At 36.3% G+C, this 13,826-nt stretch overlaps 1 protein-coding gene across 1 annotated transcript in view; it reads left to right on the top strand.

Moving 5' to 3' along the window:
* RPGR (retinitis pigmentosa GTPase regulator) overlaps positions 1-13,269 on the top strand; it is a 39,836-nt gene extending 26,567 nt beyond the window's left edge. The window contains exons 8-14 of the mRNA XM_062624096.1: positions 2,625-2,780; positions 3,244-3,368; positions 4,501-4,683; positions 5,789-5,954; positions 7,257-7,369; positions 9,110-9,175; positions 10,187-13,269. Of these exons, the coding sequence (XP_062480080.1) occupies positions 2,625-2,780; positions 3,244-3,368; positions 4,501-4,683; positions 5,789-5,954; positions 7,257-7,369; positions 9,110-9,175; positions 10,187-12,844 (3,467 nt within the window). The 3' untranslated portion in view covers positions 12,845-13,269. The remainder of the gene's footprint in view (positions 1-2,624; positions 2,781-3,243; positions 3,369-4,500; positions 4,684-5,788; positions 5,955-7,256; positions 7,370-9,109; positions 9,176-10,186) is intronic.
* Positions 13,270-13,826: the final 557 nt, after the last annotated feature.

Raw genomic sequence — 13,826 nt, 5'->3', positions numbered from 1 at the left:
GCTGGAGGTCACTTGGAACTATGAAGCCACGGCTTCTGTACAAGCTCTGAACCATTTTTCTGTTCTTCAAGGGTCCTTCTCATGCTGTGGAGACAGCAGTTCCTGCCTGGAGGCTAAGATGGGACTTCTGCTTTTTCTTCTGGATGCTGCTAATACAGCTGAGCCTTCCTTGTGATGCATTGGAGGCAGTGCTGCTTCCCGTGTGCTGATGTGGCCAGAAGTCTTTCCTCTCCCCTTGTACCACTGTGGCACTGCCTCCTTGACCATTCCATAGTTTCCTATGGCAAACTCCCCCCAAACCTGGCTTGCTGAGATGGCTTACCACAAAGCCAAGTGGACAGCAGAGGCAGGGCGAGGGGAGACTGAGGAGAGGCATTTTATCACCTAGTTTGTAAGACTGCTTTGCCATAGACTTCTCTTCTTAGGCATTTATAAAGACAAGTTGGAGGAAATGTGTAATTTCTGCTAAATTAGATGATTACTGAAGTTTGGCCTCACTTCTTCACAGAGAGGTGAATCATTTAAGAAATGTGCAAAGTTTTTGTCTTCTTGTGCCTTGATGACTGATCAGTAAGCAAATTCAAGAGGAGCAAAATTTAGGTGCCTCTCTAACCTGGTTTTGGGTTGGCCCATTCTCATTGTCAGTAGAAACAGAGGAAAGAAAATAGTTTCCTGTACTTTTCAAGTTAGCATTTGAGAGCAGCTCGCTCTAAACACAAGTTCAGAAGGCATTGTTTCAAGGTAGGACTACAGATAATGTGGGAAAAGAACCCCACTTTTTATTTTCACTGAAAATAATTATGTTAATCAGGTAAAGCCATACAGTTTGAAAATGGCCAGTTTCCATAGACAAACACAGTACTCCAAAAAGAATTTAAGGGATCAGCCATCCTGAGAAAGTAATTTACTAAAATGAATATGAGACTTTGGTTTGCTTAAAGAAAGCTCCTGTCTTTCAGGTGTAATTTCTTGATTCTTATGCAGAAGTCTAAATGTTACATAAAATTTCTTCTTGTTTTACTAAGATCCTGAGGAGTTGCTTTCTTGCACTGAAAGCACTGAAACTGCCAGCAGAGGGAGCTTTACTATTGTATTTAGTTAAAAAAGAAAAAGTCATCTGCGATCACTTTTGTGTGAAACCGTTGGGGTTTTTTTTTTATGGTGTGAATTCATGGCATGTTAATGTGGAACAACTTAAAGGGGGCAGAAAAGGCAAACTCTTTCCTAGAAGGAATATTTCCATATCTACTGTTACAGTATTTCATCATGGTTCCTTTGAAATCAGAGTTTACTAAGTGTGTAATGGGATATGGAATCTGGTCTGTTCTCTGCTTTCCCTTTCCCTGACAGTGCTGAAGGATTAGTTTGAAGGAATGGTAACATAATTTGGTTTTAATTTTTCTCCACTCTGTGGCTGCTCTGAGAATTTGGTCACACAGTATAAATTACTTTTGTGGCACTGAAACTTACTTTGCTATTCCAGTGGCCTTGTTTCCTTGACATAAAGAAGTTCTTAAAAAGCAGATTCTCTGCCAGTTGTTGTTCCGCACATTCCACTGTGAATGGCCATTCCTCGCTTTTGTACATGGTGAGATTTTTGACCTGGTGGTGTCTGTGCAGCAGGAGCAGGCATGCTCTGCACTATGTTCATAACAATGATGTAATGATACATTGCTCCCAGGTCTCAGTTCTTTTTGCTTGAAGTAGAATATTTTTTGTTCTTCCCAATTTTCTCAGGTTTTAATAATAATTTTTCAAGTACCTAAGTAGTACTTCTCCAGCTTTTCTTGTTGCCTACCTGCAGAAAAGAAGGGGGCAGGAAATACAGTTCTAGGAAAAACTTCTCCTTTTCCCAAAAAATCTTAGTGTCTGAATTTATCTTTTCAAGCATGACCTCATCAAGACTTCCAAGCTTTACAGTCTCCCCTGTTGTGATGCAGTGCCAGAAATGAACACAGCAGGAATCTTTATTGCTTTGAAGAAGTTCTTTTTCTTTCCTGGCACAGAATCCATTAAACAGACAAAATATGGAAAGGTGATTATTCTGTCACAAGATAAGACAATTATAGTGTTCTCTGTATTTAATGCAGGGCTGATTTGGTAGCTGATCAGAACACTGAAAATAATTGTTATTGTTCCAATCTATATGCACAAGTTAATATCAGTTTAAAGAGGTCTAACCTATTAAATTTAGGGTCAGACAGTGTAGATGTTTGTAACCAGAAATTAGGATGAGATTACTATACTCGAAAGTGCTGACGTGTATAAACACTATGGTCTTGAATTAATTGCATTACATAGACTCCCATAAAATTTTTTATTAGCTAATATTTTGTGTACATGTGATAAGCGGATTATTTTGCAGGTATGTTAGAAAATATATTGCATATTGAACAATTCAAGATTCTTTTGTGTATTTATTTTAATACTTAATTTCCTGGTTTTTATTTTGTTGCATTTTATTATTAATTGATAAATGTATTGATTAGTTGGTACATTTTTTTAATTCATAAAACACTGCTTTTTTGATGGTGATGTAATTTGACTTCCATTTGGGTAATAGAAAGCAGGTTATAATGTATATGTCAGCATATTTATTGTTAACTTTTGCTGTATATTTTCAGAGACAAATGTATATACTTTTGGACTTGGACAGCATGGGCAGCTGGGACATGGTACTTTTATTTTTGAAACTTCAGTACCGAAGTCTGTGAAACACTTGAGGAGGTATAAAATATGTAACATTACATGTGGGGAAAATCATACTGCTGTAATAGCAGGTATGTAAATGAAAAAATCTGAAATGCACTTCCAGTGACTCTCTCTTACACTGTAAAAGCTTTATTTATAAAATAAGCAGTAGAAGAAGACATATACAAACTTACTAGCTCAAAAAGTCAAGTGAACAGGTGAGAAAACCAGATCCACAGCCATGCCATGCATAACTCTGTATACAGTATCTCCTGGGGAATTATAATCTCGTTATCATACCTTGCTAACAAGTATTTGTTTTACAAATTATCTAGACTAACTCTCATCTCAGGCAGTACTTTGCCTGAAAATATGTATATTTTTTTATCATATTCATCTCTTGAAAATCTAAAAATAATTGTTCAGTGTTTGCTTTTGGAAGAAAAACATTCCTTGTTTCCATGGGCTGTTACTTTGTTTGTGATGCTTTCGTCCTAATTGTATTTTAAATCTTTGTTACTGATAAGACCCCCTTTTTTTTCCCACATACAGAGAATGGCCTCATGTTTACTTTTGGAGATGGGCGACACGGCAAGTTAGGCCTTGGAGAAGAGAATTTTACAAATCAGTTTAACCCCACTCTGTGTTATAATTTCTTGAAGTTCACAGTCCTTTTGGTAAAACTCCTGTTCATGCTTCTCAGACATCAAAACGTTTATCTTTTTATGAAATGTTATTAATAACAGTTGAAATCTCATTATAGAAATATTTATTTCCATGACATTTAATTAGTAGACAACACAAGTTTAAATAAAAAGGAAATCATATTTTCTCACCACACTCTTCATTTAGTTTAGAATCTATTTGGCTTGGACTACACATCTAGACTGCTTTTCAGGGGTTTATTTGGTAGTGTTCTGGTCTGTAGAGCTGTGCCAGCCTATAAAATTAAATATTTTATTTATATATATATATTGCTCTGGGGTTGTTGGCAGTAGGGGGAAACTCGTATCTGTTCTGAAAACACCAGTGTGTCAACTTTTTAATTTTAAAGATGATTTGTACAGTGAGATATTTTTAAACCTTAGAAAAATTGGAGGAGTTGCTTTTCTGAATCCAAATGGGATGAGAAAGCAGAAATACTCTTTTCTCTTTATGGCATTATTTTAATCTATTTCTTGAGGTATTTTAAGAAATAAATGTCACAGAATTGCCAGCATCAGAAATGCAAACATGACTCAGGATTGAGCAAAATTTGGAGCAAAATTCTGTTGCTCACTTTTGTTTGTTTATTGGACTTAAAGGACATTTTATCAGAAGTGGTGAGGGTTTTAAACTTTTTAAATTGAAACCTCTGATCTTTATGTAATAATACTTTGTCTGTTGGAGGGTGTAGGACTTGCTTTACTTTTTATGGATTTTAGGATAAAACACCTAGGTTTGTATCACTGAAGCTATCAGTGTTGCCCACATTTAACTTGCATAAAAATAGTTATCACAAATCCCTTGAAAAACAGTTGAAATATCTTTGCTTTCTTCTCTATTAATTGACCTATCTTGAGTTCTGTTCAATACAAATATATTGTATTTTATCAAGAAGTGAACATAGATCTCTAGTGATTAATAAGCATAATTAAGTACTTTTATCTTGCTAACATCATTTGGAGCTAGATTTGAAGCTATTTAATGTCTCCTATTTTCACTATGTTTTTCTTACATTCTAAACCCCTAGAGATGATTGTAAGAAAATGGGGTCCCTGTACTGATTCTTGCTAATGAAATAATCAGATAATTCTTTTGGTGCTGTAGGTTGCATGTGGTGGTTGTCACATGCTAGTTTTTGCTGCTCCAAGACCTAAAGGATTTGAAGAAGTGCTCTTAGAAGATTTACATGAAAGGTCTTTGACTGCTACAATCTCTAAAATAAGTGGAGATTTACTACTAACAAACACCTTACAACTAACATCAGCACGAATGCGACGTCGAGAGAGGGTAAATTCAGAGCTGTTTAGACTTGCCATAGTTCTATTAGGAAATAAAGTCACTTTTAAAGTCACAATGTGTACCCAGCAGATAAATGTATTCTTGATGTATGTAAATGTAAATATACACACAAATGTAAAATTATGTGTATAATTTTGATGTATAAAAAGAAGAATGAATACCTATTCCAGTCTCAAAATTGAGTGCAGGTAGAAGATAGCCATTGGTCAGATTTTGCTTGTTTATTTCTATGAAGAAGAATCAAATTGATTTTGTATTTAAATTCTAGCATGTTAGAAATATTTTTAAAAGGAGCAAGAAACTCTTTTTGTTGTTCCCTTTGAGTCCTTGAATGTATTAAAAAAGCCCATAGTTTTATAAGATATCAAAGGAGAAAGTTTCCAATCAGCTTAAAATGATCCTAAGACCCTGTAGTTGCTTCTCCTTTCTCTCAGCTACACATTCCGTGTGATTTCATTGAACGGCATGAGTTGGATGATTTCACTTACCTGTCTCTACCACAGAGTCACATTTATGTGGCTACCACAAAACTACTACAAAGCCACATTTACTTTGTAAAACTGTATTGATGTTGTGGAATAAATACTTCAACATTACTTGAGATGCTAGTATTTTAAGTAAAAATCAAAGTTCTTTTTCTCCTTTGTCTGTATTTTAAGGCTGCTTGAGGTTATTGTGCGGAGACCTAAAATATCACCCCACTATATACCTATTATGCTTCCTTCTGGCTATTGTGCTCCTCCTCACTGACAGATCATGAGAAACTGAAAAGTCCTTACCCTGATCAGGGTAAGCGCTAGTTATCAACAACTGAAACATAGGTATGTTATCAGCATTGTTCTAGAACTAAAGCCAAACCACAGCACTGCACCAGCTACTAGGGAGAAAATTAACTGTATCCCAGCCAAAGCCTGGACAATACTTCTCCACTTTTTAGGACTGTAAATAATTTAAATATCAAAGACATTTGGTTTATGTTTCCCATACAAAGTTACAACACTGTATCATCAACTAAAACAAAATACTGAAAGGTTGCTTACATTTTATTCTTCTGCTCTTATTCTCAATGTAAGTTTTTTTTAATCTTCTGCAGGAAAAGTCACCAGAACAGTTTAGTCGAATGGCACAAACTCTGCCTCCACTAGGAGAAAGCTTCTTAAAATCTTCACTACCTGTGACAAGCAAGACTAGTGCATTCTGGTTTTCTGCAACAGATCTTCCTAAAGCTGAACCTAGGAAGCGCAGGCGCCATAAAAAAGGTGAAGTGTCCCCATATCTTGCAGCTGTTTTCTGATGATTATGTGGTTTGGCTCTCATCATTCATAAACAAATGCTCAGTTTGAACCTGAAAGGTTTAAATTCAGTCTTGCCTCAGTAGGATCTGTCAGAATACAGACATGAAAGTTGAGAAATGCATACAAGACATTGCCTCACACTGGTCATGTTTGGAAAATGTGCTCAAAGTTTTAGATGAGGGCTGAGTGAAAGAGAAACAACTTCTAAATTGTACCTGTGGTTTCTTCTGTAGAAATAGAACTTCACAAAACCACTGTGAGATTAGTAACCGCTTCCTCCATTTTCACCAAAAAAAAAAAAAAAATTACAGAAAAATATTGATTAGGAACAATCTTGAAAACCCAGAAGGGCCTACAAGAGACCTTGGGTCTACTAATTCTTATGGCATCTTTCTTCATCACTTGGAAGTGAAGAAGTGCAAAAGTGTTCTTCACTCTCTGTTATCTAAGATAATAATGATTTGCAATACCCCGGCTAATGCAAAGTCTACATAACAATGATACTGATACAGCACTGGACTTAAACAGATTCTCTAGAGCAGTTCTGACTTTATCTGGATTCTTGGGCATGTGTGATTTCCCAGGAAGAGCGATGCTAGAGTGCAGAATGCACTGCTCTGTGTAAAAGTTAGCTCAGACTTATTGGACAGTCAAATCCAATATGAAAGTAATTAATTCAGTTAGAATTAAGATTATTATTTATAAAGCTGCCACCATGTCCATTAGCATTTCTGGTTCTAAGAAACAATGCGGTGAAATTTAAATTGCCCTTAGAATCTTCTGAGGCCTATGTGCCATATGAAATTGGTCATCTACCTGATGAACTTGAGGTGAACCTGAAAGTGATATAGGTACATTTTTATGATGCAGCCTTGGATTTAAATTCACTGTCTCTCCATCCATTATGCAGATAATGTTTAATGTAGATGACTGCAGCTAATTTAGTCTAGGTGGTACACTATTATTAAAAAGATTATCCAAAAGAAACTTTGTCCCATGTAATATTTATGCTTTGAAAGCCTGCAAAAATGGTCAGAGATCTACAGTGTACTGAAGCCACATTGCTGAGCTACCTTTGATGTTAATACTGATGAAAACTGGAAGTGTTTCTGCGATATCTTAAGCTGGAGGAATCAGGAATCTCAGGACTTCAGTCCTGTGTCAGCAAAATAGAGATAATCTATTTTACAAGAATGGGGTGTTCTGCTGATTACATATTGCTTGTTCCTATGGTATTTGTTTACTTCCCCCTATTTTACCTTGAAGTAAAGAAAAAGAATCATCAGAAGGATAAACCCGGTGAACGCTCTGCAGAAGAAAATTCAGATAATGAAAATAATGACAGAAACCTTGGAGATACAACTGACATCCTAAATATGGTAATATATTCCACTAAAGAATTTGTGATTCAGTCATTTTTATGCAGAGAAAGAATAAAGCAGCTAAATTATGTTTCAAATTCTAGTGCAGAACTCATGGCTAGCCCAGAACATCCTATGTGACACCAAGAGGTACTGACACACTGTTAAATGAGCATGCGTTTCATAGTCATTACTCAATGCTAAAGTTTGATTTTATTTTCCAAGTAAAGTTGTAATAAGGGAATGTTGTAATAAGAGATTGAAGCAGCCCCAGGTAGTGCAGCCCCTCCCTCCTCTTTACCTTGGAAAGAAAACAATGACACTGGATACCACATGGTGATCTCTATCTCTGACCTTCATTTTCTTGAGGATTTCCAAGACAGAATTGCAGGAAATTAAGCAGAAATCTGTCCTTTCCTCTTTCAAGAAGAGCTTATTTAGTACAGGTGGATCATATTAAAGGGAAGACCCAAATGCAGACATTTTGGTTATTTTGTGATTCCCAAGCATGTTCCTACATATTTCTTTTATTTAAAAAATATGTTCACCTTATCAGTTGTGCACCTCTCCAAAACATTTTGTTCTCTTGGCAGATAGGGCATGTCCTGGTCTTAATGCACTGCACTGAAAAGATGTTGTGTTTGTTGTTTGGTTTTGTTTTTTTTTTAACTTCAATGGAATGAAAACAAATGAGGGACCCGCTGTGGTGCTGGCTCAGAGTATGTTGTCAGTTACGCTAAAAGGATTGCACTTATCACAGGAATTGTTACTTGTTTGTACTTAGTAATTTAACAATCAGTGCATACCATTTAAGTTATAAAACTTTCTTTTACAAGAAAAAAATTAGTTTTAGATATAATGTACAACGTGGCCTTTATTAGTTTAGCGAGACATTTATTTGTAATTTTTGCACACCTTATGTGCTAGACTTTTTTGGTTTTAAATGCATTGTGAATCAATTTTAAAACATTAATCAGAATGAAAGAATAAATTTTTAAAAAGTCAGGCAAACTTCTCAAAACACAAAATAAAAGAATTGCTCTTCTTGAATCTGAATGAAATAATCTGCTGCAGTGTAGTTTCATTTTTTCTAAACTGTGGCAACATACATCTTATCGATGTGACGAGGAGGAAAAACCTTTAATAGCATATTGACAACACAAATTCTTGGGAGTCAAAACCTAAACTGTCTGTCCTCACTGTGTTGAAAAAGAGTATTGTTATTAAACCACAAACAGTTAACAAACAGCATCAGAGAACATTTCCTTGTTGTTTCGAGTATATGGGAAGGGATGACCAAAATCTCACTCTACTTGCCCACCTAGTAGTATTCTACATTGCCTTGCCTTTTCTTTTTTTGCCTTATGTAGAAGAGTGAGATTGGATTCCAATGAAAATTTATTCTATGTAATGTTTCTTTAACAATGTTCTGTCAAGGCTGTAGTATCAAACTGGATGTTATATTGCAGGTTGTGATGATGAGGGAGTAAGGCATTATATTTTTAGCCGCAATTAAGGGTGAGTACACAGTGCATCTAAAATGCACTTGTGGGCTATAAGAGAGGTAGATTTTAACCTCTAGAGACAGTTTAGATGTTGACATCTAAGCTGGTTATGCAGTAAGTGAGGGAGTGAAAGTGAAATAGTTATGTGATTTTACAGATTTGTCTGAAGCCCTGTTTAGTAGAATTGGGCTTTCATGCTGCTTTCCCTATTAGTCATATTTATTTCTTTTAATATAGATCTTATTTTTTGCAGACACATGTAATGAAATTGAATCCCAGTGACCAGTCCTTGAAATTATCACCACTCCAGAAACAAAAGGTACCGTAACTAATCATATATATATATCTGTATACTTATACCGATGTATAAAAGATCTGTAATTCTTGTATTATCCTTGTACTTTATTGTTTTGCTTTGAGTTTTAAAAAAGCTGAGCAAATTTTGTAGGCCCCCTCTTGCTGATTTTTTGAATATCCACAAGGTAAAATCCTAAGAAGCTGACTGAAGCCAGAGAGAATTTGTGCAGGCACATAAGAGTATTCAGCATAGTCTAAGATGGGAGTATATAATACTTCATCAGTTAAGGAGCGAAAATCGATCGTACACACTTCGTAAATTAAGCTGATTACATACATATCTCTGGTTTTGTTGATATTATTTTCATTGACTTCTGAGACACAATGTAAAGATTTTATTTACAGATATTCACCATAGGATATATATAAAGGAACAATAATACTGATTTTAATTATGAAATTAAAATGCTTTTGTATTACCTTTCTATTTGACTCCTAAAATGATCACAGCATTTTATCATTTTGTATATTGCATTGTAATTTTGTATTTGAAAATTATTTTGCAGAATTTGTTAAATAAGTATAAAATTTAAAGTAGAAAGACAGCAAATTTTCTAATTTATTAGAGCATAAAAGTGAGCATATCAAAAGATTTCCCAAGGGGAAAGGTGGAGGAAGGTGTAAGGGAGCTGCAGTTTTCCCTTTTGTTCACACAACTTCATGCATTGCATGCTCTTTAGCTTATGGGGCATGATATTGTCTGAACAGTTCTTATTGCATTCACTTTGAGTACTTGGATAGTGAAAAAGGCGTAGCAGTACATTTACCATCAAGAGAATGTTACATTCTTCTAGTACAGGCAGTTGTAAATTCGTTTCATGTGAAATACTGTACGTTCTATGCCATCTTTTAGTTTGCTCACACAAATTTTCTTCTCTTGTTCAGATGTTTTTGTAACCTTTTTCTTTTGCTGTCATTTGTCTTTAATGCTTTCCTTCTTTCTTTTTAATTTTCTGCTTCTCATGTGGAATAGAAGAACAATAAAAATGTGAAACTGAAAAGAGATGGTAAGGGTGGGCTGAAAAACAAAGATTCTGATTTAGTGAAGGAAGGGTCAAAATTAGACTCTGGCTCTTTACAAAAGCAGTCTTCACTTTCAGAGTTACCAGGGCAAGACTTTGAAAAAAGTAGTGCCTTTGTGGGGAAGCCAGTGGCCAAAAAAATTAAAATAGAAGGTAAATCTGGGAATGCACAAACTGTTGGTACTTTGAAAAGTGGTGTTCAACAAATCAGTAGGGACAAACGCAGATTGGTGAAAAGGGAAAAAGCATATGCGGAAAATCATGAACTTGTCAGAGAGGATCTTCCCACTGAAAAGCAAATTCTGACTGAAGGAACAAATTCTTCCTATAACAAGTCAAAAGCTATTAAATCTAAGCAATTCCTAAAAATCAGTGTACTTCCTCCTGCATCCAGAGATCAGCCCCAGACTGATTCAGTAGTTGCACAAAAATACTGTTCTGTTAAAAAGCAAGGAAGTCAAGAAGCAATAGAAAGTGAAAACAGAATAAAGGATGTTGTTGGAAAATCTGATAAATGTGAAAGAATATGTGTCAGAGGAGAAGGAAACAGTGAAAAGCAGAGAGGTTTTAAAAAGAATGTTCATTTTTTGAAACAAATATCTGTGTCATCATCTTCAACTGAGGAAAATAGTAATGATCTTGCAAAATTTGTACTTAAAAGGAGGGAAAAAGATGAGGAATACTATGAAGGCAGGAAGGTCCAGAAGGCCATTAAAACAATAAAAGATGTGAAAGATTTGAACTTAGAAGATAATGAGATTGAGGAGATGCAAGCTGCAAACAGTGAGAAAGAATATGTAGAACAGACTTATATAAAAAGCTTGAATGAGGAAGAAACAAACTCTGAAGATAAATCTGATGAAGGCAGACAGTTAGAAATCAAGAATGAGAAGGAATCTAATCAAGAGCAGGAGAGTGAAAGCAGTGAAAAGGATGAAAGTGAAAAAGAAAAACTAGATGAAACAATTGAGAGTGAAGAAGAAGAGAGTGAGGTTAAAAAAGATGGAGATGAAGTTTCAGTAGAAGGAGATGAAGAGGAAAAACATAATGAGGAAGAAAATGAAAGAGAGGAATCACAGGCTGAAAAAGACAGTGAGAACGAGGTTGCAGAAGAAATGGAACAGATTAATCAGGAAGGTGGCAAAGAGCAAGGAGATGAGGAATGGAGGTTGATAGAGGAAGAAATGCTGAGAGAGGGGGAAAAGGAGGATATGGAAGAGGAGTATACTAAAGTGGAAGACACCGAAAAAGAAAAGGAAGAACAGGTTAGAAGTGAGGGAAGAGATGAGAGTGAGGAAGGAGATGAAGACAGAGAGGCAGGGGAAGAAAAAGAGGTAGAGGCAGAAGAGGAAGAAGATGAAAAGGAAAATGAAGATGAAAACAAAGAAAGTGAGAATGAAAAAGACAAAGAGGGTGAAAGGGAGGAATTAGAAGAATCATTGTCAGGGAGGGAAGAAGTATCTGAAGAACAGGAAGAGAAAGATGCAAATAAGAGGACTAAGGAGGTAGGGGAGGATGAAGTGGAAGACAAAACAGGAGATAAGGAAGAGGAAGGAGCAGAGACAGAAGGGGAGGATAGAGAAGAAGATGAAAATGAGGAGTGGGAAAATGAAGAAGAAAAAGTGGAAGAAGAAGATGAGGAAGCAGAAGGGGAGGAAGAAAATGAGGAAGTGGAAGGGGAGGAAGAAGAGGAGGGAGAAGGGGGAGTTGAAGAAGAGGGAGAAGGGGGAGTTGAAGAAGATGAGGGAGAAGGAAGCATGGAAGAAGAAGAGGAAGAAGGGGGGGTGGAAGAAGAAGAGGGAGAAGAGGAGGTGGAAGAAGAAGAGGGAAAAGAGGGAATGGGAGAAGAAGAGGGGGAAGAGGGAATGGGAGAAGAAGAAGGAGAAGAGAGGGTGGAAGAAGAGGGAATGGAAGAAGAAGAAGGAGAAGAGGGGGTGGAAGAAGAGGGAGAAGAAGAGGGAGAAGAGGGAATGGGAGAAGAAGAAGGAGAAGAGAGGGTGGAAGAAGAGGGAATGGAAGAAGAAGAAGGAGAAGAGGGGGTGGAAGAAGAGGGAGAAGAGGAAGCAGAAGAAGAGGGAGAAGAGAGGATGGAAGAAGAGGGAGAAGGGGAAGAGGGGGAAGAGGGAGTGGAAGAAGAGGGAGTGGAAGAAGAGGGAGAAGGGGAAGAGGGAGAAGAGGGAGTGGAAGAAGAGGGAGTGGAAGAAGAGGGAGAAGAGGGAGTGGAAGAAGAGGAAGAAGAGGAAAAAGAGGAAGAGGAAGAAGAAGGGGAAGGAGAAGAAAAAGGGGAAGAGGAAGAGGAGGAACAAGAAGAAGAGGAAGGGGATGTGGGAGAGGAGGATGAGGGAGAAGAGGAAGAAGAGGAAGAGGAGGATGAGGGAGAAGAGGAAGAAGGAGAGGAAGAGGAAAAGGCAAAAGCTAAAAGAATAAATTATAGTAATAAGCTTCCACAAAAGAAAAACAAAACCAGGACGCCAGAGAAGACAGAAAATAGTGCTTTACCAAACAGCTCTAAACAAAAAATGAAGTCCAAACAGCATGTAGCAAATGGTTTACATAATTCAGAACAATTTTGGAACAATGTACTACCTCATTATTTAACACTGAAGTAGCATAGACTACTGGAGATGCATTTGAAGCCTATTCAGAAAACTTTGGAAATATGGCAGATTGATTTTTATTACTTAAAAAAAAATAATGTAGTCAAAATACATTATTATACATCCACTTTAAGTGCCAATTTATCGAAAAAAAGACTGAAGAAAATGTTTAGATTTGGGAAGCTTTTGTGAGAGAAATCATAAATGGTTGATACAGTTACACAATCTTTAACACATACGATTTAAAAAAAATAATTGCTGAGGAGGCAAAGTGTGTTTGCCTCTTAAATCATAATGTCATGCTGGCAACATGAATTATACATTGTAACAGTGACATTGGAACATTCAATTGCCTTTGGATCAGATTTCTTAAGGTGATGTATCGGTTTTAGTTGCAGAATAGTCTACATGTTAATGTCTTTTATAAAAGGAGTGTCATTTAAAGATGCATTTTTTCAAATTTTGGTATCACTTCATATTCATTACCCCTACTTTTCTTCTGTTCATATAAATGCTAAAATGTTTGAGTACTTAGCATAAATTAAAGAAAGGATGAGTTGGCAAGTTTACATGGGTCAAGAGAGAGGTAAATGGAAATGGAAGCCTGGGTAAATGATGACCTTGGTTTTTTCAAAGGCCTTAAGGCTGACTTCTTATTTTGGTGTCAGCACGCAGTTATGTGCAAAAAGACAAAGCCAAGTCTCAGGATCTGGCCTAGATTACGTTAGAGTCAGAATGCATCTGTTTAGGGCTAATTTTTGACTATCACTTTTAGTGATTAGATATAATTAAGAATTTGAAAATACACACTGTTTACTTGTTTACAGTGTGCAATACACAAAAGATTCTATATCTGCCTACAACAGACTACATTACATTAGTCATCTGACTCTAAGTTTCTCAAGGATGGGACTGTGTTTTGTGGCTGTGTGAAGTGTATATATGTTTTCAGGATCACAGCCTAAACTTCTCCTCATTGGAGCATATTTGTGTT

The sequence above is a fragment of the Pezoporus occidentalis genome, unplaced genomic scaffold (assembly GCF_034315485.1).
Source record: "Pezoporus occidentalis ecotype Australia unplaced genomic scaffold, CSIRO_AGI_Poc_V1 ctg261, whole genome shotgun sequence".
Classification (NCBI taxonomy): domain Eukaryota; kingdom Metazoa; phylum Chordata; class Aves; order Psittaciformes; family Psittacidae; genus Pezoporus; species Pezoporus occidentalis.
This window is presented reverse-complemented; position numbering and strand designations above follow the sequence as displayed.